This window comes from Podarcis melisellensis (assembly GCF_964234715.1).
Source record: "Podarcis melisellensis genome assembly, chromosome: 3".
Classification (NCBI taxonomy): domain Eukaryota; kingdom Metazoa; phylum Chordata; class Lepidosauria; order Squamata; family Lacertidae; genus Podarcis; species Podarcis melisellensis.
The window spans coordinates 116674145-116699324 of record NC_138530.1 but is presented as its reverse complement, the minus strand read 5'-3'; the positions used below and the strand labels follow the sequence as shown (position 1 = coordinate 116699324).

The following is a 25180-nucleotide window of genomic DNA, read 5'->3' as shown; positions in this document are numbered from 1 at the left end:
TATTAGCTCTAATTCACCTCAATCATATGTTCCTAAAAAGGCCCCTTTCGAAAAGATTAGGTCCCACATTAGCCTGAGTAAAGTGGGGGGAAGCCTTCTAAAAGAGTGAAGGAAAAATGTATAAAAACGTTGAAAGAACCTACAGTTCCTTATTAGGCGAAGATACAATATTTATTCCTTGTCTCCTGGGATGAAGCTGCTCTATCTATTGTCCTCCCAGTTCTCAGTGCTGATGCTTAATTTTCAAAACTTCTATATTACCAAGGGACCTACGACATCAGCCAAAGAAATACCCTGCAAGTACAAAATCTGATCCGGGGAGCTGCTTTTGTGCAGAGGGAAAAATTGTTCCTACAGGTTTTTAAAAGGGTGCACGGTGGAAAAAAGCGGGAGACCTATGCAGACACGTTGCAAAGCCTCTTTGTGTTTAGATAGAAATACTCTCTTTATGTATATATATTTTTCACGTCTGTGGGAAACAGGAGAGGACTGCAATTTTTTGATTTTTAAAAACTGTTCGTGGTTTGGTGGTTGCTTTGGTGTCTTTTCTTTCCTTTTACATTTGGAGAAGGGATTTAATCAGAGCCTCTTTCGGAGAACCCAAAATGTCAACTACCTTTCCAGGACTCGTCCACGATGCGGAGGTATTTTGTGTGTGTCTGTGTGCGTGTGTGCGGATGTGTGTGTGTGCGCGTGTGTGCGGATGTGTGTGCCTATGCATGCGTGTGTGTGTGTGTACGGTCGAGTGTGCCTGTGTGTGGTTGTTTCCATTTTTTTGTTAATCCACATTGGACCGTTACATTTAATTATAATCCGGCTTCAGAGAGAACTTCGAGAAGTAAAGGGCGAAAATTCGTTATGACATCTGTCGCCAGGAAAGGGGCAAACCCATTGCCGCATTCAAACGGTTGCCGGAAAGAAAGCAGGCTAATGGCCCCGATAATGCCGTGAAACGGAAGGTGGCAAATACTATTAATAATAGCCGGAGAGAGAGAAAAAGAGCGAGAGCGAGGGCGCGCAATGGGAATCCGGGGGCCAGCAAACAATCGACTCCTACTCAGGTTGTCGGAAGGGGAATGTTTTGGACTTAGATCTTTTACCAAGAAGGGTTAAAGGCATGTAGGGAGTCGAGCCACACCGAGAGAGACGCGGTGCCTGGTGTCTATCGAGAGAGACCTATGTCTGCTGAGAGAGTTAGGACCGTAAGAGGAGGAGATCAGCCCTTCTGCGCTTGAAACGGATATGGAGTTTTGCAGCGTTTGTGTTGGGTAACTTTGGGTTTCCTCCGCAAACAGCCATCACAGTGAAGTAGCCGCTTTCTTTTCCAAGCTGTGTGGACGCCTCGCTTTCCTACGTAGGGGTCTCTCTCTCGCTCCCTCTTTAAACCTCTAGTGCAGACTTACAGGGCACCAGCCCAAGGTGTATGGGGTTGCCGGCGCTAACTCTAGAGGAGCTTTGGCTAGGGTTGCGGGGGGGGGGGAGCTAGGCGGGACAGGGTGCTGTTTGGAGCCCCGCTCTTCTCCGATGACCAGCCTGCAGTATTTGGGTTACCTTTTCCCTTCTTCCTTTCAGATACGTCATGATGGATCAAACAGCTACCGTTTGATGCAGCTGGGATGCCTGGAGTCTGTGGCCAACTCCACCGTCGCCTACTCCTCCACGTCGCCCCTCACTTACTCCACCACCGGCACTGAGTTCGCCTCCCCCTACTTCTCCACCAACCACCAGTATACCCCCCTGCACCACCAGTCCTTCCACTACGAGTTCCAACACAGCCACCCGGCCGTCAACCCCGACGCCTACTCCTTGAACTCGCTCCACCACTCGCAGCAGTACTACCAGCAGATCCACCATGGAGAACCCACCGACTTTATCAACCTGCACAATGCCCGGGCGCTCAAGTCCTCCTGCTTGGACGAGCAGAGGAGGGAGCTGGGCTGCCTAGACGCTTACCGTCGCCACGACCTGTCTCTTATGAGCCATGGCTCCCAGTATGGGATGCACCCCGATCAAAGACTCCTGCCAGGACCAAGCCTTGGGCTGGCCGCCTCGGGAGCAGACGACCTGCAGGTAAATCACACGTCGCCTTCCCGCCGCACCCCCCGCCCTCGCCGCTGCCCGGCTCCTGCTCCCACCCCTGGCCCGCACTCGCCCGTCGCCCACCCGGCCCCCGGCTGTCGAGAGAGAACTCGGCGACCTTCTGGTCAGGAGAGAAAGTGCTGCACGGGCGGAGGAGCCTCTCACCTGCGAGCTGCCTGCGGCCGAGGGCGGGCGGGGACATTAGCTAATCCAGATTAGACAGGCAGAAATCAAAGGTCGCTCCCCTAAAGACAATCGCATCCCTCCAAACACCCCCCACTCCGCTCTGCAAAATTAAAACTGAACCAGATAGGCAGAAATATCTCTTAAAGAGAACGGTACAAGAGCAGAGGCTCATGGAAGGCGACTGCGGGTCCTACCTACGGCAGTGAGGGAGCCAGCAGAAGCATTAAAAACTAGCTGTAAAATATTGAAATAGATCTGCAAATCCATCCATTCGTTAACCCAATCATCCGCTTTCCCCTCCCGGTGTTCACATACGCATGCACGTCTCTTCCCTAAATTTCTCTCCCCCTCCAACGCAAACACCTGTTTTTCTCTTCATCTCCAACATACTCATCTGTTTATTTCTGTTGTACCTCACTTTCGCTGTCTGTGACACACACAAATCTCTAGTTTTACAAAATTCGAACGTTTCCTAGTCAAGAAGCTATCAGCATCAAGGGAAGGTGCGTTTTGATGGAATTAACTACTTTTAATACATATAATGTATTATAATAACTAATTATAGTTATAATAACTAATACATAGTTATAACGTTACTGTAAAAGAGAGAGAACGTGAAATTCTATCAAGCTTATTAGGAAGGAGTGTAGTTTCACTTAATGAAGTGGGTTCTATTTACTTACAGAGAGTAAATTCTAAGTTGTTTTTATTGTCCTTTCTTCTCCCCTCAAACCCGTCCCCAGATTTCTTATCAGAAAAAAAAAAAATATTTTCCTCTCTGAGGATAAAGAAAATGTTTGAATGTGTACCATATAAAAGGAAGGCCTCCCACACACATATTTTGGAATTTGCACAAGAATAAAATCATTTGGGCCCATGAAGAACAGTTCCCTAAAACCTGACTTTCTGCATTGAAATTCACTCAATCATTTTCCACGCTTCTGTCTCTACCCGCCCCCTCCCCATTTTCAACAGGGCTTCCCTTATGTTCCTCCTCATCACTCCTTCTCCCAAATCTGCCATTCACTATTTCGCTTCACTAAGACCTATTTACTCTCCTTTTTTTATATAACCACGTCTGCTGCTGATTTTTTTAGCTGTACATTTTTTTTTCTATGCGGAGCACAAAGCCTTGTATTTTTTTTTTCAAAAGGAGGGATTAGAGACGTTTGCAAGGCAGCGCACAATGCCTAAATCCTGTGCAAAAAAGCACCATAGTTTATCCAATTTTCGACTTAGTGCCACTCAGCTGCTCACTTTCGCAATGTCATCCGACCAAACAACGCGCTTCCCTTCCAACCTCCTTTTGCCGAGATGACTGAGATGGCAGGTTCATGCTTAGGAATCATTTTAACGACTCTAAAAAAAAATCATTTTTTTATCTTAAATTTAAATAGTGGAGAGAATAAGACGAGGTCGTCTTTCCTTCTTTCTGTTTTTAACGCTTTGTGGGGGGCGGGGGCGTCGAAGCGCTACCAAAAAAATGCCACCAAAAAAAATCCAATTTAACAAAACCCTGTTTTGGTTTTGAGTTATGCATGATGCATAATGTCTGTTATACTCATTATACATGAGTATATTTCCTGATTTCCTTACATCGTCTTCAGTTTCTTCACAGTTACAAATGTGGGGTTTCGAAAGTGGCGCGAGGGGGAGGCGGGGGGAAACCACTATTTGTGAATCTGCATTGATTTGTGTAGCTTTTTCTTTTCGACGCTTGAAAAGAAGCTTGTTGATTTCAGCTTCTTATGTTTCATAGGGGAGGTTTTTTTGGTGACAAAATGGGTTGCTGCCCGACCAAGATTGGAGGAAGAACTCCAACTGGTAGCCAGTCTTTCCCTTTTCTTTTTCATCTCCGCCCCCGCCCGCTTTCCACTTTCTTCATCAACATATGCCTCATTTCTAATGCAACAAATGTAAATATACTTTCCCCTGCTCAGAATGTTAAGTGAAAGTCCAATAGTTTGGAAGGCTGTTTAAGCCAGCCTAACAGATGCAAGGAGTCTTGGAGCCGGAATGGGCATCTTTGAGACCCCTAAAAAGATTTTCCATGGGCAACAAAGGAAACTGTCACACCTTTTCCCATCACCGCTTTAATTTATGCTCAGTCGCCTAGTTTTTCCCCATATTGATTTCATAATCACTTTAAGGCAGAACACTAAAACTCAAAAGAGGCCTTGAAAGGGGTTTTCTAGGCCAGCGTCAATACGCCGAAAAACGGGGGGGGGGGGCTTGGGGAAGAGAGAGACGGGACTGTAAAGGTTGTTTTTGTAAAGTGGGCTTTATATTATTATGCACCGACTCTTTCTCCGCATGTACTTAACTCTTCACGGGCTGTTGAGTAGGTTAACACCCTTAAGAGGCCTCTTTCATGTCCAGTACCTCGTTTGTTTGTAAAGGAAAATGCATCTTTTAACACATTGCCACTGGACAAAAGGACTGAGAGGTTGCGTGGAAGAAATGTACACACACATAGACAGAAAAAAGGGGGGATTTCTTCTCGATAGAATTCGTATCCCAACATAAAGCGAAACCAGAGTATGTGGAACTCAGTTTGTAAAGTGTTTTGACCAGAGCATGTTGAAATCCCACTGAAGTTGATAGCAAAATTCTCAGTCGTTGGAATGGTTCCCTGAACAGCGTAGTCTCGAATTTAGTCCAGTCGAGAAATCGAGAAACACCCGATTGTTCCCCTTCTGTCGCCGTTCTTTATAACTCCCATTTCTAAGTCTGGCTTTTACCAGTCTCTGCAAACTGGTCCTAGCTGTGTGACTTGTGAATGCTACGTTCACTTAACACGTTAGACATGGACCTTGAAAGGGGTATATGTTCCACAGGTATGCTGCCACTTTCTTTTAAAATTGTTCTTTTTCCTCCTCCACAACATCCCTTCAAAAACTTTCCATACTGACTCTCTTCCTCTTTGCCTGCCAATCAATCATTCAGACAAAAGATCATATCTGAGAACAGAGTTTGTTTGTTCTGGGAAGAAGCTGTGCTATTCTATGGCTTTTGAAATATTTCGTAGGAGATATATTCTTTGAGTTGCAATCTGAACATAGTCACTTCTAAAACGCATCACGTTCGATGCATCCAGCCATGCAATTTATCTGTACGGATCTTTATCTGATTTTATTTTATTCTCTTCATTCAAGGGCTCAGTGGAGACCCAGTGTGGGCTAGTGTTGAACGGCCAAGGTGGGGTGATAAGGAGAGGTAAGCAAGTTGCGAGTCCTACATTTTTACTTATTATTTTAACAACAGAAAGCCTTAAAATTGTGTAATAACCACTAGGGCCAACTTCCAAACAAATAGCGGAGTTTGTGACCGGGTTCTGGGTGCGTTTTATATCCATGTAATTGCCCCCACCCCAATCATGTTTAGTGTGCAGCTCTAGGAAATGAAAGACGACCCCCGCCCCACTCCGCTATGTTTTCTACTTGGGATGATCTTGCGATGCTGTTCTTGCCACCTGCGTTTCCCATTTCATTTTGTGCGCGCGCGTGTGTTTTGTAAATTTTTCAACTCGGTATGCTGCTGGTACTATTTACGTAGGGGGGGGGAGAGACACAAGTAGGGCTTCAATGACAATTTGCGATGGAATTTTTAAAACCGAAGCGTAGCTTTTGTAAAAATCAGGATGTGGTCTTCTAGCCTACTCTGTATCAGAAACCCGAATTTCTGGCTTTTGCAGGTCGGGGAGTAACACCAGCCATAAGCTCACATTTCGATCCTACGGCAACCGGTGAATTCAATGAGGCTTACTCCTGAGTAGACATGTATAGGAGTGCACTGTAAACGCACTGGGTGAATGAAAGGGGTGGGGTGGGTCAGTGCATTAACTTGCGTGAATCGCAAGTATTTTAGGCAGAAGGCTCTGTAGTGAGGCCAATATGTTACCGGTCTGATCACAATGAAGGATAATAAAAATGTCAGAGAACAGAATTTATGCAAAAGTTACATCTGAAAACGGGGGGGGGGCATCTTTTCCCGAAATATGAACAAATTAATGAAGGGATGAAGTTAAATGGGGTTTTCCCCATATATCACCGATGACAGGGAAACAAGATGAAACTATTGAAACCATCCTGTGCTTACACTGAGCGCTTCCTAGCCCATTTGGGCCACGTGTTAAGGTGTTAAGGTGTTATAGGCTGATTCCAACAGGATTGCTTCAACTATTATTTACGTTTTTCAGATAGTTTTGTTTATTTTATTTGTTGTCATTTGGAGGAAGGGTAAACCAAAATGAGCAAGGGGAAATTTTCTTCCGTCTTGGTTAAAGTTACTGAAATAGTAATAAGGTCATTACAACTTATTTGACGCATAAAAGTATGGAAAGAGCGCACAGCAACACGCTAGTGGTGAAATGTCTTTTGAATCCTGTCGGACTGCAGATATTCTAAAGGTGCGGGTAAGGAGGCGGGGGCAGGGATACTTCTGGTGCTGAAATGGACAGCTCCTTGGCGGTGAGTTTTCCTAACAGCGAGGAAGCTTGACCGTTGAGCGCCTGCGGCTACTTTAAAACAGTCCCCTTCTGAATGTTGAGGGTTACAATTCTTCTAGGAACTGGGGATCTGTGAAAGCCACGTCATTTTCTTCTAAACAAACGGATGGATTCCTTTTATATTATTGTTAACACTTTGATCAAGGTCTGCAGAAACGTAAACTGTAATATCAACCATAAAGGGCCCCAAATCTATTTTTTCCCGTTTCAATGGATTGTAAATCGGTTGTTTCCCCTCACCCTTTACACAAGGCTGTACCTTCTGATTTTTAGAATCGTCTTAATGTGCGGTATTATTGTGTGGTTTAAGAAATATAAATAGAGCTAAGAAATATAAATGGAGCTAGGGGTAACACATTTATTTATTTTTAAAGTTACATTTGTTGCTTGCATACTGGAAAAAGAGCAAGGTTCTATTTCTCTGGAGTAATCCATATGGAATGTTTTGACAATATGTTATGCATTCTCATTCAATCATCTCCACCTTCCTTAGCGCCGGAGGTGGGGAGAGGAGTTGCATGTTGGTTTCTTGTATTTTGGTTCATATACATTATGAGCAAGTGCTGGATCCTGACGGGAGAAACGGGCAAATGCTGAATCCCCATCAACTGAGGTGCTGAGGTGCTGTGTCTGTAACTGCTTGACTGGACTCTAATCTCCCATCTGAAGGAGGTTTTTCCTCTCGAGTCCTTATCGAGTTGATGCCGTCTCCAGCTCTCTCCTGGCAAGGAGCTTCCAATTACCTGAGCGACTGATTGTAGTTAAGCAGGGCTGCTCTCTCCCTCCTTACCGTTCCGTTTTTCAAAAGGCGACCGAGTCATTCAAGGATTTAAAGGCTGATGGTGAAATCCAGCATGAAAATGCAAGGAGGCTGCTTCTCTACTCATGTTAAGAGCTGAATGGCTCCGACACCTTGAGCCCCCATCCCCCGCCCTCCGCGCAACGCCTCTTGTGAAATCAGGGACAAATATCAAAGACGAACCTATACGTTTCAAATGAGTCCTCGAAATACATAATAAATATTTTGTCAAGTGAGTCTTAGGGAAAAAGTGTTAGCAGTCATCAAGGCGCGCGGATCCCGAGCGCTGTGGAAGCTTCCGCATAAATCAGCGGGGCCTTTTCTTTTCTCTCTCTCGCTGCATCGATGCAAATATATGAAGCCGGGCTCCCCTCATATTTTAAGCGTTTGGTGTCATTATCTGAGGGGGGAAAGCGGCTTTAAGAAGAAAGGGAGGGGATTCGAAGGGGGGGGAGAGAAAAGATTTCACTTTGGGAAGAAGCAGGAGGAAAGAGGAAGGAAAATCTAACTCCATAAAGACATTAAAAAAAACCCTTTAATTTCAATATAGAGGAAAATGAACGAGTTGAAAGGACGACTCCAAAATACTAATACTGTTTATTAAACAGGTGAGGAAAACTGGTAAGGACTATAGAAGGTATAGAACAGAAAGAAAGTGGGGAAATCCATGTACATTTCAAACCGGGCCTTCTGGCCCTGCAGCCAAGATTGCCCAATTGTTCTTAGAAAACTAACCAAGTGCCCCTACTTCCCCCCGCTTCCAACAAAGTCCTCGGCCCAAGCCCGCCCACCCCCGTCTGCTCAAAATGCAGCCTCTTGCCTGCCTCCTCCTCCTCCTCCTCCGACTAGGCCTGTCCCAGCTGAGACATTGGAGGTGCCCTGATGTGGAGTGTTTGCTTTTTAATGAGACCCGGGCAGGAAGGGGCCTTTTCTTTTGTGTGGGTTTGGGCGGTGGCGGTGAGGGGGGCGGGAGGAGGTCGGGGCTGCAGGACTGAGGTGTTGGCGAGCTAATTACCAGCCAGAGCCAATATTTGCCCCCGATTCGGTGGCCGAGCTCCCACCGCTATCACTTCCAGTTAATGGTGTGCAGGATTTCGCCCGGAGCTCCGCTCCTCGCACCATCACAACCAATAATCTTTACTTTACCTACTGCGAGCGTATCGATAGCTTCTCTAGCCGCAGGCGCCTGCTTTGATATGGTAATCTTTCTGAGGGCCCAAATTCTGCAGAGATCATATTAATGTTGTACATACAGACGAGTGAAGCTTTGCCTTAAAAGTTGAATATTCAGATCGGCCCTTTCAAAAGAAATCTCTCCTGAAGATGCAAACCTCCTATTTACAAGAGTCGTCTGCAATTTTTAATCATTGCTGAGGATGGCGGCAAAAAGAAACATCTTTTTCACTCCCCGCCGCCACGCCCAGTTTTCCTCCCCTCTTTTTGTATAGTTTCTTAGAAATCAGTTTTCTGTTTTAGGAATTCCTCTCTAAACGTCAATTATCAGCCTGGAACCTGCTTCTTTTTCTTTTTTAAGAGTCTCGTATGTTTTGCTTGCCTACCTTGCAACGGGTAAATAAGAGGGATAGCCTGGTGGCTTCTGCACTAAATATTTTGGAGTCCTTTTTTAAAAAAAAGACAACACGGTGACACTTGGCCCTCCTGTGTCGTTTTATGAAATGGCAAACTCAAAAAAAAAAAAAAGGAGAAAGGGGGGGCGTTTCTTGTTTCGCTTTGTGATCATCCATCTTTCCCTGCCCCAGGCTAATTTCAGAAGCTTAAATACTGCTATCGCCTCTGGGCCATGAAGAGAAAAAGAAGGCCCGGGCTATCGGCACACTCTCTTTCTCGATTGCCCTTGGCAACGTAAAATACAAACTACTTTGAATCAAAACATTTTTGGGGAATTAATATGATCTGAACTCTTCCCGTTTTAAGAGATCTTGAGTTTGTCAAATCGCTTAGAGGTGACTGACATGAGAAGGCTGAGGCATTAATGCGAAGCTAGAAACATTGTCAGATCTTATTTGATTAAAAAAAAATAAAAAAAATAGAAAGGCTCTTAAAAGTCTGAGTATCAGTCACCAAAAAACCAGCCTAACCAATAGAGAGCCTGGATAGACGCCCCCCTTCTCTGCCTTCTGCCTTTTATGTGTTTACTTAAGGCGCTGCCTATCCCTTGCAATCCGGGGTTTGATCGTGGTCCTTTGATCTGCAATTTTAATTTGAGGCACTTAATGATGAAACTGCAGCCTAATGACTCATTCATTGGGTGCGGGGGGAGAGGGGTGGGGAGAGTTTTTATTAAGGGGTGGAGTGAAGCTCTAGGGGGCAAATATCTAAGACCAAACAATCTCTTTCTTTCTTCCTTTTTAAGGATAGCTCCAAGTTTTGCATTTATGGTACATTCTGGCAGAATATATCACGACGCATATGTCGTGTTAGAAAAGACCCTGTTCATACTGGGTGTAGAGAATAGGGAATTAGGCAGAGAAACCAGATGGGACAGACGAGACACCGTTTGTTTTACTGTAAACGCCTAAACAGAAGGTAAAACCTAAAGGGACTTTGTTAGTATATCTCGCAGAATATTCTCCATATCGGCGCGGGGAAAGATAAGACCTGTCTATCATATCCATACGGCTATTCTGTGAAAGAATTACATATTGGATTCAATCCTACGCGACCCTTTTGCATTTATTTGGCAGTAAGGCTCACTTCCAAGCTGATATCCAGAAGATCGGACTTCGTTAAATTAATTTCAACAACAAAACATGTGCTTAACTATTTTATTCGAATCAGTGGCTTAAAATGCTTGACTCCGGCTGGTTTGTGACTTTAGCACCACAGCGTTTTTCTCGAGTACTCTCAAAAGCATTAGCTACATTTAGCTCAGCAATCGTTTCACAACAAACCTGTGAGGCAGGCCAGCGTTACTACGTCCCATACCTAAACTGGAAGGAATGGCTGAACCACCAGTTTGCCTAAACCAGGCATGTCCAAAGTCCTTTTGGGGGGGGGGCTAATCCGGCCGCCGGTCGGTTTAATTCGGCCCCCACAGGCAGTTTCCCCTTTGTGGTTCTAAAAAAAGGTCAACAACTTTGGTCGGCCCTCATGCATGTTCATTTCATCAAATCTGACCCTCTTTGAAAAACGTTTGGACACCCATGGCCTAAACCACCCGGCAAGGTTAGGGATGAGGTGAGGTTGAGCGGATCGTAGGCATATTTACTGGGAAATAAATCCAGCTAATCCGATCCCTCTTCCTAGGGCGAAAGCAGGGGTGCCAACTTAAATAAACTATTGGGGGGCTGGTAAGCCCCCCCAATAATCAATCACAAGACACTATTTGAATGGCATTGCCCATTAATTTTTGGGGGGGTATGGCCCCATCCAATATTTTATTGGAGGGGGCCGAAGGTTCCTGGCCCCAGATGTTGGCTCCTATGGGCGCAAGGCGTCCAACGCGAGAGTCCTACACCCACATTCTGTTGTCTATTTTTGCTTCACTATAGCTGTTCTGTTGAATTCTATTTGACTATTGTTTTAATGTGGGAGTGGGTTTAAAAAATGTGTACACATTTTACAACAGTACATATTCCAGCAGAAACATGTCCAAGAGGTTAATCTTTTTGAAAGGATGTGCTCTGTTAGACCTGATCCACCACAGGCCTCTCCTGTCTCATAGTCTTCTCCCTGAGTCCTCCTCTCTTCTCGACTCCAAGTTACGCCTAGCTCTAGTCCTCAACCGCTTTTCTTTCCATCTTTAAATATTGAAGTAAAAACAAATAATATTAATTTCCGCTCCCTCCATTTCAAACCCCTAAAACCCTTAGTAAGGAAGCCCCACGGACGCTTTCCCGAAGCCGGCGTGGAGTCTCTGCGGAATGCAGGGCACAACTGAGAACCCTGTTTTACGTGGGTGGGTGGGATGGTCTTGGCTTTTACAGCTCAACATGAAGGGGTTTCAGTGTCTCCTAAGTCCATGATCGGTCAGAGAAGAGGAGGACCCCGGACAATTGAAATTGCCTAAAGACCACCAGAAGCATCACACACGCATCTCAGAAAGAGGCGGTCTACAACAGAAATTTGGGAGTATGGCTTGTCTCCTGTTTGTCAAGATACCTGATATTGTTTCCTGATCGCCCCACCTCGGCCAGTCTGGGCCATCTTTTAAACGGTAAATACCTTAGTTCCTGAAACCATTGTCCCAAGACCTCCCCTATTCATTCACAAAATATTATCTTTTCACTAGATTTGTAAGCGAAAAGAACTACTGGGAGAGGTTTTTTCCAATATACTTCCTTCTGCAGAGGAAATATATGGGTCATTAAGAGTCCAGATGGCTTTTGGATTTCTTTTCTGTACTATTTCAGACATGTGGTTTTTTATCATGTGTTTGTGTCTACCTTGTGCACTTATGAAGATTCAATTTATTTATGACACCTTAGAATTATTATAACACCTCCGACACCCACCACCACCCGTTGCGCATCCGCGGGGTTTAGGCGCGCGTAACTGTGCTGAGCTAGTGTCCCGGTCTCTGAGAAAGCAACCTGAGGAGACCGGGCGAGGCGGGCTTGCTTCGCCAGCCGTTCTCTGTCGGCCCCCTTAGATTCCAATTCCCTCCTCACTCTTTAGCTCTTATCTGGCCAAATCTTGATAATCCCATAATACGTATAATTTGCCCTTAATGTATTGTCATTAACGCTGCTGTCTCTTTTCTCTCTCTCTCTCTTTTTTCCAGGAAGCAAATTGAGTCCCATTTAAAAGCCCTAATGCGCTTGTTTAATTAATAGTTCCAGCCGAGCTGGTTTCAAATGGAGTCACAACAATAAAAAGAGAGGAAGGGGGGCAGGAAAAGAGAGACGTGAGGCGGGGTGTGGGGGAAAAGCCTGACTGGTTCATGAAGGAGGCCGCAAGAAACGCGCCCAGGCGGAGGAGGGAGCGGCTGGAATAAGCGCGGCTGGGTTTTAAGAGAGTACAGCTTGCGTGGCGTGGGGAGGGTTGCTTGGCTTGGCTGAAAGATTAGCAGCCGAGTATCTCAACAGTTGCCTGGGCTTGGGATTCGCGGGTCACGGGAACGTCTTGGGAAATCCCGCCCCAAACGAGGGAGCACTGTATTAGGATTTCGAACCATTTCCCCCATTCACTTCCATCGCTGTGCTCAAGCGTTCAGAAGTCCGTCGCAGCAATCGCCTTGCGTTGCTCACCATGGGAGCACAGCCCGATCCTTTGCATGCTGCATGCCTTCCTTGGAGAAAGCCCCGCTGTGTTTTGGGGGATTGCTCCCAAATGCTGGCAGCCTGCGTTGAATCGGTCTTCTCTTGGGTTGGGCTCCAATAAGCGCCTTCCCAAGCAGGGATGTAAACCCGCCTCATCCCAAACCTTTAGATGTAACAGGTTGGGTGGGCTGTGTTGCTTTCTCTGGCCAAGTAAGAATAGGCTGCAGTCCCCAACGAGATTTCTACAAGTCCCACTGCATGGGGGAAGTCCAGAGGAAGTGGGGCGTGCTAAATCCTACTTACCTAGGGAGATGAAATACACAGACAAGCATCAAAGTTTACTCCAAAGTAAACCTTGCTTACTCGAGATTCCGTCTTTTCCCCACCCCCACCCCATCATAGGCAAGGGGCTGTGCTTTCCATAAGACTGAGGTGTAGGTAACTTTTTCAAGATTACACCAATTGTGTGGAATGAAGGCCTTTGGGAATCTGTGTTTTAAGGAATGTGTTTATGACAGAGCTGTTACTTGGTTACTTGCAACTCAGATCAATTCTGTAATGAGAGGTTATAAAGTGCTAGAGAATTATTGCAATCCAACTGAAATACTGAGGCTATGCTAACTTTATTCCTGTCCTAAAGGTGGTGGAATTAAGGATGCTTCTTCACTCTATGTGCTGCTTCATGTTACATGGCAGCAAATATGCATTTTATTTGTTGTCTTGTGGTGTGGAGACATGGCTGATCACTCATGTGCTTGAATTAGAGGTGCTTCCAAAATAATCCTCCTCTGAATTTTCTTGGCATTCTTTATAAATTGTGCAGGCTTGTGTTTTGAAAGAGAATCAATGTACTGTATTCAGAGTCCTCCATTCCTCCAATTTTTTGTTCCCAAATTTTCTATACAGTGCTGTGGGTCCATGATTTGCTTAAGTTCCTTCATGTTTTCACTCTGTCCTGCGTTACCAATGCATGCATGTGTGTGTGTGTGCATTAATTAATTGCATTGATAGAATTGTACACACAGTTATATTGATTTTCCTTTGTGCAATCTTTTACTGATGGAAAGGAGCACATTTGTGCACACCAGCAAAACACTGCACAAAAAGAATCTCGATACAATCATGGAACGACAACTTCGGGGTTGCTTTTCTGCAATGTTTTCTACACAGGCATGTGTATACTGTATTCATAAAGTAGATGGGGAAGACCATGACCATGAACTGTAGGAACTGAAAGTGGAGGCAAATTGTGCGTTTTCCAGTCCCAGCAAAAGGTTTTTAAAATTCTCCTAGTTAAACTGGAATTTTGGAGGAGTGGCACCATCAAAGCAGAGCAAGCCCTCAGGAAATAAGGGAATTGGATAGAGACCCCCCCCACACACACATATCCTTAAGCTGAACTCACAGTTTTGTAAAAAAAAATAAAAATAAAAAATGCACAGTCCTCTGCAGGGGGACAGATTTGGATGGTGGAATAGGCAGCATGATGTTTTCAGCCAGATCTGCATGGAAATTTAATCATAGATGAGTAGAATGCAAGGATATTGTGACAATGGAATGAGAAACAGAGTTTTTTTTAAAAAAAACAACACTGTTTCAAGTCACAATTTTTCTACCATTCCTAACCCCCCAAATGATTAAAAACCAAAACCAAAACCCTTACCCTTGAAAATCCATATGAAGTGATGGGCTATCCATCCTGACAGGCATCTCAGACTGAAAGGTAGAAGCTGACATGTGAAATGGCCTCTGCCTGGGACCTGGACAACTGCTAGCTAGGTGGGCACACCTCCTAATTTGGTGCAAGGCACTTGCCACATTCCTGTGTGAATGTAGCCAGGAGGTGCTAGGGGGCAGCTGTTGCCCCCCCAGTCAATAAATAGAAATACTTACCTAACGGATACCTAACGGACCAATTGCATCACTGCCCCCCCCTAAAATAAACCCTGGCTACGTCCATGTATTCCTGTTGTATTCTGTGGCACATTGTTTTCAACTGAACTTTCAAATAGCAGCCCAATCTTAATTAGCCTGAACCTTCCCCTTATTTCTGTGTTATTTCCCACTATGGAGGATGGAACAAGCTTGTTTTCTGCTGTTCCAGAGGGTAGGAACAGAACCAGTGGAGTCAAGTTGCAAGAAAGGAGATTCTGACTAAACACTGGGAAGAACTTTCTGCCAGTAAGAGCTGTTAGACCGTGGAATGGACTCCCTTAGGAGGTTATGGACTCTCTTTCTTTGGAGGTTTTTAAGCATCCATCTGTTATGGATGCTTTAGTTGAGATTCCCACTAGATGACCCTCAGGATCCCTAGATTCTCTGCAATTCTATGATTCTATATCTGTGAGATACTTACAGAGCCTGGTAGGTGGAAAGTGTGCTTACGGGGGGGAAAATGTTGGTCAATATGTTTGTCAGTCCAAGAAAGGTGTTGGTTTTTGAAGCCTATATAAACTTTTGGGCACACCAAGAAAAGACCTCTTTATTGTGGGCCAGGCTAGCAGTCATTACGCAGTTTGCTGTACCAGCACATAAATACTTCCCAATGATACAACAAAGCAGGGCTGTAATGTTGGCACATGTTATGGTGATAATTTAGAATGTTGTTTGTATTCAAGGTCACCCAATCTCAAAAAGTATATTATAGTGCAGCAAAAGGCAACTGAATTGACCATAGCATTATCTTCCTTAGAAAGAAAAGCTAAAGAGATTTATCTTTTTAGTTTAGAAAAAAAGGTTGTTCTTCCTTCACTCCCTCTGTACTTCATTCCCTTATTACAGTGGTACCTCAGGTTACATATGCTTCAGGTTACATACACTTCAGGTTACAGACTCCGCTAACCCAGAAATAGTGCTTCAGGATACGAACAGAAATTGGGCTCTGGTGGCGCGGCAGCAGCAGGAGGCCCCATTAGCTAAAGTGGTGCTTCAGGTTAAGAACAGTTTCAGATTAAGAACAGACCTCTGGAACGAATTAAGTACTTAACCTGAGGTACCACTGTATAAACAGCTACATGATTCATGCCTGCTCCTCCACTCACTGCACTGTGTCCCACCTTGTTCCAAAGAAGGGATTGATTTATTCCATCTTTTACTGTACTGCTGCTATCCAAGGATATGCAGGCTGGATCAACAGTGGTGGAACTTGGGGTCTCAAAATCAGCAGCACAACAGCAAAATGTGGTGCACCCCCTTCCTCTCACACTCCATTCTAAATCACAGTTGTGGCACTTCCTGCATCACACCCAAGGCTCCGTGTCCAGTGCTGCGGAACCAGCCACACTCTCCTAAATCCACCTCTGCTCAGGAAGGGACCTCACAGATCTGTGAGGGCTAGTCCCAAGTACATGTGCATAGGCTTGCAAGCAAGGCCGTCTTTAGCATGTGGGCCACCGGGGTACAAAGATCTGTCCAGCACCCCCAAATTTAGTTTAGCCATCCCCAAATTAACTTTTATTGAGCTTTTTTGGGGAGGGGGGAAGCCAACGTTGCTGACCATTTTTTAGGGGGGTGAACTCAAAGTTTTGGAGTTTTTTTGGGGGGCGGCAACCACTCACCTGTAACAACGATGCAGCAAAAAAACTGCTTTTGTTTCCTGACTCACCGGGGATATTTGATGCTGCTGAGTAACAGAGCGATGGAGGAGCAGGGCAGGGACTTTTGCTCCTTTCCCATTCACTGCCGCCGATCGAGAGGGACAGTAGGTATACAGTAGGTATACATTTGACGCCCGCCCAAAATTTGGTGCCTGAGTGCCCTGCACCCCTTGCACCCCTGGGTAAAGACGGCCCTGCTTCCAAGCCTAGACATCACATTTCATCAAATTCTTCCTTGTGTTATGCCAAAGCTTGCTCTAAAATATTTTAGAAACACCTTTTTTTTTTAAAAAAAGATTGCAATCCTTTCCACACTTTCCTGGGTGTAAATCCCACTGAGCACAATGAGACTTGTTTCCGTGTAGCTAGCATAGGATAGTTGTGAAGTCCAGTTGTCATGAAAGAAAACCCATCTATGCTATGCTACCTACACGGAAACAATGAAATCTATTTTTGAATCCAGCTAGGATTTTAGGATAAAAGTTGAACGTCTGCTTCCCAGGTGTTTTTTGGACGAGAACTGAAGTATGTGGCAGATAGTTGGATGGCTCCTTCATGGAATGATTTTTTTTCTTGTTTAAAATGTACAGACTGAAACCTTCATTAGCCAAGAAATCATATGCCGTTATGGGAGAGTATTGGTTTCATTTTTATTTACTTTTAAATAGATCTAGCTTTCACAGTTTGGGATAGAAACATCAATCATAAAGACTCAAAGTGCCAGAAGCCACTATAAAAACCATTCTTCAGTAAATGCTGACTTGAATTCTAGACAGTTAATACTGGAAAGGGCATAGATATTTGCCACAGGAATGCAGAATCCGATGGTGAATTCAGTGACTAAATAAAACCTGGCTTTCTGCCCCACATTTCTTGCTAATTATGATCTAGCAGGATGCCCTTTTTGTCTGAGTTGTTAGGCTTAGATCTAAAGTTGTAGTTCCTCCCCAAATCCCATTAACACCCCACCCCTTCAGCCTCCTCCATCTTGACCATCAGGAGCGACTTTTGGAGTTATCAGGGGCTGCAATGGAAGGGGAGTCCAAAAAAGGTCCATTTCATGAGCAGAATTCTTCTCTGGCTCCAGCTGTTAGTATATAGTAGTTAATCCAGCCTTTAGTGGTGACAATTGGCATATACCATTCTGGATGTTTTCGCACATTACACACAAAGTCCACCAACCCACACCCCATGCTTCGTGATGACTTGATGTTTCAAAATGTGTACATAAATAGAAACAGGAGGTGTGGAAAAGGCATTGCACCAGGAATCTGCTGCCCAAGGCGACTGCTTCATGTCACTTCACGGTTTGTGGATCAAAGCTTTGGCTCTAAGGTGCTATGATAGAGACTGGGACACGGTGTTTAAGAATCATCTCATATTCCAGAGTTTTTGAAGCTGGAAATGTTTCGAGTCATAAAGCATGAAAAATGAGGCATGGAATTCAATCATGAATGTGAATATAGCTTTTCAATCCATATTATGCTGCTTATAAAGAGTGGGATTAGTAGAATACAGAAGTTTCTCCAAAACATCATTTCAGTGCGCCGTGTTCAGACTAGAGACAAATGGTAGTTTTTCTTCTCCTGGGAGTGTCACCACAGGGCCATCATGGCTCGTAATGCAGTCACTTACATTTTCCGTCCCATTGCTGATTCTGAAAAGCAGTTTTTGCCCTTTTGTAGTTCGGCACCCTAACATCTGCTTGAACAGTCATGACAGTGGAATAAAATGTGTTCCTATCATGCCACCTTCAATTCTCCTGAAGAGAGAAAAGTATTGTGTGCCTAACACTTCACCCTTGAAAATGGTGCATTGCCTACTTATGTGCAGTTAGGGAACTTGCCCCACTTCATCAGGGCTGGTCCTAGTGTTGGGCAACCTTGGGAAACCTCCAGGGAACATTTTTCTCCTATCAAGCATGTTAAGAATGGTGGGGAAGAGCGTAGTATCAAAGGACAGTGACAGAAGAGAAGTCAGGCATCCAAACCTCAAGGATGCTGAGGAGAAACCAAGGAGTCAGCTGAGGGCAGCACCCCTGGAGATGCTCAAAAACTGGCTGCTGGCTCTTTCCTCCAGAGCCAGGCTTTCCCTTTGTTCAGTGGGTGGGCTGTGCAGCTGGTGCACTGAGGTTTCCCATGAAGCCTGCCCAGCAGGCTTAAGCCATAATTTGGACAGACCCTGCTTCATATCTTCATTATAGTTCACTGGGAAGTTCCATTTACCATCCTGCCCTTATGTGACTGGATGAGTAATACCTTTTACATTCCCACGACATTTTCCCTTCTCCTTCCTATCCTCATTGGCCATGATCCAATGATATAGCTAGCTCTGCATGCCCAGTGCTGATTTGGACCTGTGCTATAGCAGTAGCTCATACCTCAAGGCAAAACACTTTTGAAAACGGTGAGGGCTTTCAAATGTACTTTGAGATGTGGCAGGCAGGGGCCTGTCACTCCAGGAGAAAATGTCCAAAATCCCACTGGGCACATTGAAACCCCCAAGGGGCACCTCAAGTTAGCAATTCTTTGGATCTGACCATTGTTTCTGCTCAGTGTTGTTTTACAAGGCATCGCTTTTTGAGTCAGTTTCATTTTAGAAGACTACTGTGGCCTTTCTGGAATTGATGCATTTTGCTGAATGATAAAGCCTGTGGTGAAAAGGATAAAGCAGGTGGGAACGAAATGTTTTCTTATTAAAGGAGCAATTATTTATTCAGCACAAATTGTTTGTGCACATATGGGTTGGATTGTAAAAGAGAAATATTAATATTTCATTGCTGCACTTCCTCGTTGTTTGTAAAATGTAGACTTAATTTGTCTCTTGCATTGTAATATAAAGATCTATGGCTGCAGGTAATTGTCTACCTGCCTACGAGCAAATATATCAAGAGCTGAAATAAATAGTACCTTCCAATATAATTAACATCATTTACACATTATCTTGCTGAACTGAAATCTGGATACATGGGAAGACTATTATTTATTCAAAGCTATATGTAGGTGAAAAAGCATAAGGTACAATTTGGCAGGGGGAGAGTTTGGAAAAATAAAATATCCCCCCACACACACATAGAGTTCAACTAGTTATGAAGCCTGTGTTTTCCTTTGAAAATACTCACATTTATTAAGATAACTGAGTTTCAGAATTTTGTTGGTCTTTCATTGTTGGCCGTTTAATCTGAGACCTCGTTTTTTTTTCTTTTCCAAATGGCAGTTTATAAAATCACTAGTTAGATAGGGACAGAGATATAGACACAGATATATTTTCTAGTGAAGCCCCTATTATAGTGACAGAGTGGGTTGGCCATAGATTGCTGGGACCCCTGAGCAGCAAACAAGCAAGAAGCTTGTCTCCTTGTAAACTGCACATGTGGTCTTTGTCAGAGGAGGCAGGGTGAAATCAGAAACTATGGAAAGTGGCATAGATAAAGTCAGGCAGTCAGGCAGGCAAATTGTTATGCCCATAAATAGAACAGGGGCACTTTGGAGGGGCATTTTGCTTCCCAGGGGATCCCTGTTTGTAAGGGTTGAGGCACCCACTGTGAGTGTGGAAGGGTAGTTTGGCTTCTAGAGCAGACCTTACATTCCCCATTCACTTATATGGGGGAAAGGAAAGAAGTGCCCTTGGAGACATCATTGCAATGGAGGCCTCACCCAGTTCTCTATCCCAGTCACTGCAAATCAAGCCATTGAGTGGGATGGGCTGCTTCTCTCAGCACATCCTACATTTTGTTCCTTTTCCTCACAATGCGATGGAGATATTGAGGGACTGGCTTTTATAGGGAGAAATCATGATTAACCACTTGAATGCACTAGGCATAAATACAGAAATCGTGACTTAGAAATTGTGAAAACAAAATGTAAAAAGGAGAAAGGCATGGGCGACAACAATTAATGAATGCCTCCTCTGGGAACATTGCAAATATTTTCAAGTGTGTGGTTGCCTTGTATAAATCCATGGAATATAATTGCTATAAACTCTGCTACAAAGAATAATGTTAACTTCTACAAATGTAATAAAAAGCAGAATGTACATGATACAAATAGTGGTACAAGTTAGTTACCTGGATCGTCGTCTTCCTTCCCAAATACCCTTTGGTAAACCACTTGCGTATGTATCACTTGTATTAATCTAAACATCTACCGCATGCTAATTTAGAATACAAATAGCATTTTAAACCAGTGGCGTAGCGTGGGGGGTGCAGGGGGGGCCGGCCGCACCGGGCGCAACATCTGGGGGTTAGGGTAAGGGGGCGCAAATCCACGGGTTAGGGGGCGCAAATTACTTGCCTTGCCCCGGGTGCTGACAACCCACGCTACGCCACTGTTTTAAACCTGTTTTAATATTTTTTACCACTGCAAAGCTTAGCCTACACAAACAGCAGCTCCTGTGGTAAGAGTGCCCCTCTTCAGACTGCAGAAAGTGTGCCTGGATGTTTTTATTGGGGGAGATACATGCACAGAAAAATAGACTGCTAGAAACCTTCTCCCTGACATCTAATTGTCTATGTACAGAGAAGGATATACAGTATTTATGCAATCCTCTGTCTGAAGCCATAGACTCCAAGAATTGCAGCTGTAGTATTGATGATGCCTAAGTATCACTATCATGCCAGAGGTCAGGTCACAGTTGCAAGTGGCAGTTCTGGGAAGAAATCACAAAAAGCCCGAAATAAATATGCAAAAATATTTTCCTGGAAGAAGAAGAGATCCTCCAGAACCAAAATATTAAAAGGGAAGAAATCATTGTAACTGGTTGCAAATAGCCTGGTGTGACTAGCTATTTGAAGTTCTTACATGTCGTGCAAATTCTTTGTTTGATATAGTTTTGGAGGTACTTTTTTAAAAAAAACAATAAGTTCTGCTATGAAATTGTGCTTTTAAAATGGACAAAACTGGGAAAGACATAAAAAAACCCCTATTTAGGCATTAAAATGTTCAACCCATGGAAAAGGATTGCATGTCACTGAGCATGTCAGTTCCATCGCCAGCAGTCTTGGGGATGGAAAGTCTAAAGGAGATTTATAAGTGCATTTAGCCGAATGTGCTTAGGAACTTCCCTGTAACTGAGAACCTTGCATTATTCCAAGGAGACTTCTAAGTGTGTTCAATCAGATGTGCTTAGAATTCCCTTCCCTACCTTCCCACTCAATACAGGAAGGTCAGGGATGGAACAGGCAGAGCAAGCACACAGGTGAGTGTTGGCAGCAGGGCTGGTGTGCTTGGCCCCACGGACCTTACTTGTGCTCCCACCCCCCATTCAGGCATAATTCCCAAATTAAGCAAAACTTTCCCTCAACTGTGTTCCAGGAACATTTCATCCTGAAAACTCCTGCCCTGAGCCTCCCCCTAATGCATGTCATGTATACCTTTTCAGGTGGCACGTGTGTAGTCAATCCCACAGACCTCTTTTGCTCGGTTCCTGGCCGTTTATCTTTACTCAGCTCCACTTCCAAATACAAAGTGACCATCGCAGAAGTGAAGAGACGCTTGTCCCCACCAGAATGCCTCAATGCCTCTCTGTTAGGAGGGATTTTGAGAAGGTAAGGGAAAGCTGTGTGCAACTGCATGGGGTAGATATAGGGACGCTTGAGTTGGGCCTTGGATGGCATGTCATAGTGCTTGTTCAGCTTGGCTGGGCTTATAAGAGGTGAGTTCTTCAGACCTTTATGTACCTCAGGCTCTTCATGGAAAAGGGAACACTGAGACAGATTGGTCAGAGGCAGAGAAATGGTGCCTCCTCTGGAATCTGTTTCCTGAAGTGATTACTTCATCTGAACCTGTCCCTTTGACTGACAGCAACATCAAAAAAATGATTGCCTCAACAAGGAAGACCAGAAATAATAGAGGAAACATAAGCAGCTTTTTGTTGTAGCATTTTAATTGTTGGCTGTGGTTTTATCTGTTAGACAACTTTTGTGTCCAAAAATAAAATAGAAACAATATCCCTCCTCTCCCAATCACCAGCTAGGCATCATTTCCATGGAATGTATATAAAATGGAGTTCATTTGGTTAAATTTTCATTTGCTTCAGAATGAATGCATTAAATAATGAATGGCCATGAATGGCCTCAGCTTTTGTTACCACACTTAGACCCGTTTGAACTTTTCACTGACAGTTCCTGCAGACACATTGTTTCAATGGCACTCTATCTTTTATTTTCTCCGCAGTGCTTAGATCAGGCTTCCTCAAAGTCAACCCTCCAGATGTTTTGAGACTACAATTCCCATCATCCCTGACCACTGGTCCTGCTAGCTAGGGATCATGGGAGTTGTAGACCAAAAAACATCTGAAGGGCCAATTTTGAGGAAGCCTGGCTTAGATGATGCATCACTTCAATATATTTGGGAGAGAAATGACAGCTGATTCACACGATGGTCATTCCTAATGGTGACCACCATTAATATACGCCGCCCCTCCCACAAGAAAGCCTACAGAACAATATAACATCTGGGGTATTCTGGCAAAATGAAGTGGCAGTCACAAGGAGCAGGCTCCAAAATCAGCTCTGTGATCACTGTTGACCCAGATGGCAGGGGAAGGGGACTTACAAGCTTCATTAAAGGGGGAAACAAACATGAGTGCTGAAACAAAATGACTTTGCATGAAAAAATGACCAAAGAAATGTGACTTTCTCAAATTAAACACGAAACAAATGATGTAGTTAATAGCAAAAGCCATGGAGTAATTAAATTGGCGAATGGTTGGAAGATTCTTGCTCTTCTTGGTGCAAAGCTCTGTTAATAGAATCAAAGCCATTCATTTTCTTCCTTTTTAATAGTATCATTCAGGGGGTCACTTCTGAAACCCATAAATCTGTGAGAGGAACAGGACTATTTTTGTAACACTACTTTTTGTTTGATAACCCTTTCTAAGTGTAAGTCAAGAGAGAATGCCAGTACATCAGAAACCCCAAATTTTACTCATATTGTACCTGCATGCTTTCAGTTTCCCACCTAATGTCCCTTTCAGAGGAGTGGTTTTAGAGATGAGAGGATTTCCTCTGTTCGTTCTCTTGCTTTATTTGTTTCTATGATTTGCTGTGCTCCAAATTTCACTTTTCCTGAATCCAGTTTAACTAGAGGCATTTGTAAAATTTAATTTGGAATTTGGGACATGTGCAGTTTTCCACAGTCTATTTTTCCTAATTCATTTGTTATATTTTGTTACCAGTGCACATTAACACATTTATAAAGCACACTGCCCCCAAAACAATCTTGATATGACTGCATCAAGTTTCTTTCCAGTGTGCCCATACGCTGTCATAGATTGGTCAAACACGGCACAAAAAAAGCCTTCTATTACAATTGTAGGTACTATCATATCACATTTGTTTTGTTGATATATTTTATCAATGCACATAGTATTTGCACATCTGTGATGCAGAAGAGAGGGCATGCATATAAACTGAAGGAACAGGCTGTGTGTACAAAGTGTGCTGTACAAATCTGAAAATCAAAAAGGAACAATGGGGAGAAAAATCAAATGTGTCAGTTTCATTTTGGAAAAAAAGACCTGATCATTCAAAACTCCAAAAATCTGGGGAGAAATTTGGTTGAGGACATTTTTGGAAGCCCCACTAAGTGATCTGCACCATGAAATCAGTTTGTGGGGAAAGGTTAGCCACATGCACACTCATGTACACTATGGCACTGATTCAATTGCTACTCACAATGGTTCCTATGGGGAAAGAAAGCAACATCAAGTCATGGCTTCCCCACTTAACATGCCATTTAGCCCTCAGCAACATCATTCTTCTCATTTACTAGCCCCGGCTGCTGAGAGTACCTATCAATTCCTGCTGAGGAGGGCCTTGTACTGCAAATCGGGAACATGCAGCTCTTAGATACTCATTTGAGGAATTATTTTAAGTAAGAAAAACTGGGAAAGGATAACATTGAATCTTTGTATTTCCGTTTCCTCCCCTTTCCCTGACAGAGCAAAATCCAAGAATGGAGGACGCTGCTTAAGAGAAAAATTGGACAGGCTGGGGCTCAATCTGCCTGCAGGGAGGAGGAAAGCAGCAAATGTCACCCTCCTAACATCCTTAGTAGAAGGTATGCTTTGTAATATCATGATATAAATACCTTACTTGTTGCCTTCTTGAATTTTTGAAGTGGTTTTGGTTCCAGCATGTTACTGTAACTGCAGATGAAAACAAAAGATCAACAGTTACATTATTCCTACTAGCAATGAATGACAACTGTTGTTTCTGAAGTTTCCATGCTTTGTTCTCAACATGTCAATGAGGCACCTGCCCTAAGAGTGTGGCAAGATGGCAGACTATTTAACTAACGAACACAGAAAGCCGTCTTATGCTGAGTCAGGTCATTTGTCCATCCAGCTCAACAGCAGCTCTCAAGGATTCCAGAGAAGTGTTTCTCCCAGTTCTATTTGGAGAGGTTAAGAATTGAACTCAGGACCTTCTGCATGCCAAGTGTGTGTTCTACAAGTGTGGTACAGCTCCGCTCTCTTGTAGGCAGTAGAAGCCCCAGCAGGGACTTGAGCAGGCAACTGTGCAAGAGACAGAGCAGACTTTCACCAACCGACTCCATCTGAGAAGGCAGGAGCCTAACATGGAGTTTTAAGGAGATGGGTCTCAAACCAGGGGCTCCTGCAGCAAAGTCCAGGAAACTTGCTCCCTTTGCCACTATGGTAGTACTGTAATTGATGATCAGCCCAAATACACTTAGGCTCAAGCTTTGACCAGCTGTTGTCAATCAGAGTAGACAAGAGCAGGAGGGCTTTAGGGGAAGGGACTGCCTTTTAATCTGTCGGCACAGCCATC

General features: G+C 44.1%; 1 protein-coding gene across 3 annotated transcripts in view; it reads left to right on the top strand.

Annotated features, from left to right (window-relative positions):
- The first annotated feature begins 590 nt into the window (after positions 1–590).
- The window catches only part of TFAP2D (transcription factor AP-2 delta), a 38984-nt gene continuing 14394 nt past the window's right edge, over positions 591–25180 (top strand). The window contains exons 1-5 of one of the 3 annotated variants that reach the window (XM_081906395.1): positions 591–644; positions 1573–2070; positions 5421–5481; positions 21769–21934; positions 24331–24449. In XM_081906395.1, the coding sequence (XP_081762521.1) occupies positions 606–644; positions 1573–2070; positions 5421–5481; positions 21769–21934; positions 24331–24449 (883 nt within the window). In that variant the 5' untranslated portion in view covers positions 591–605. Of the gene's footprint in view, positions 645–971; positions 1062–1509; positions 2071–5420; positions 5482–21768; positions 21935–24330; positions 24450–25180 lie in introns of those variants that run through there. The other 2 variants (XM_081906396.1, XM_081906394.1) reach the window with 2 other exon arrangements.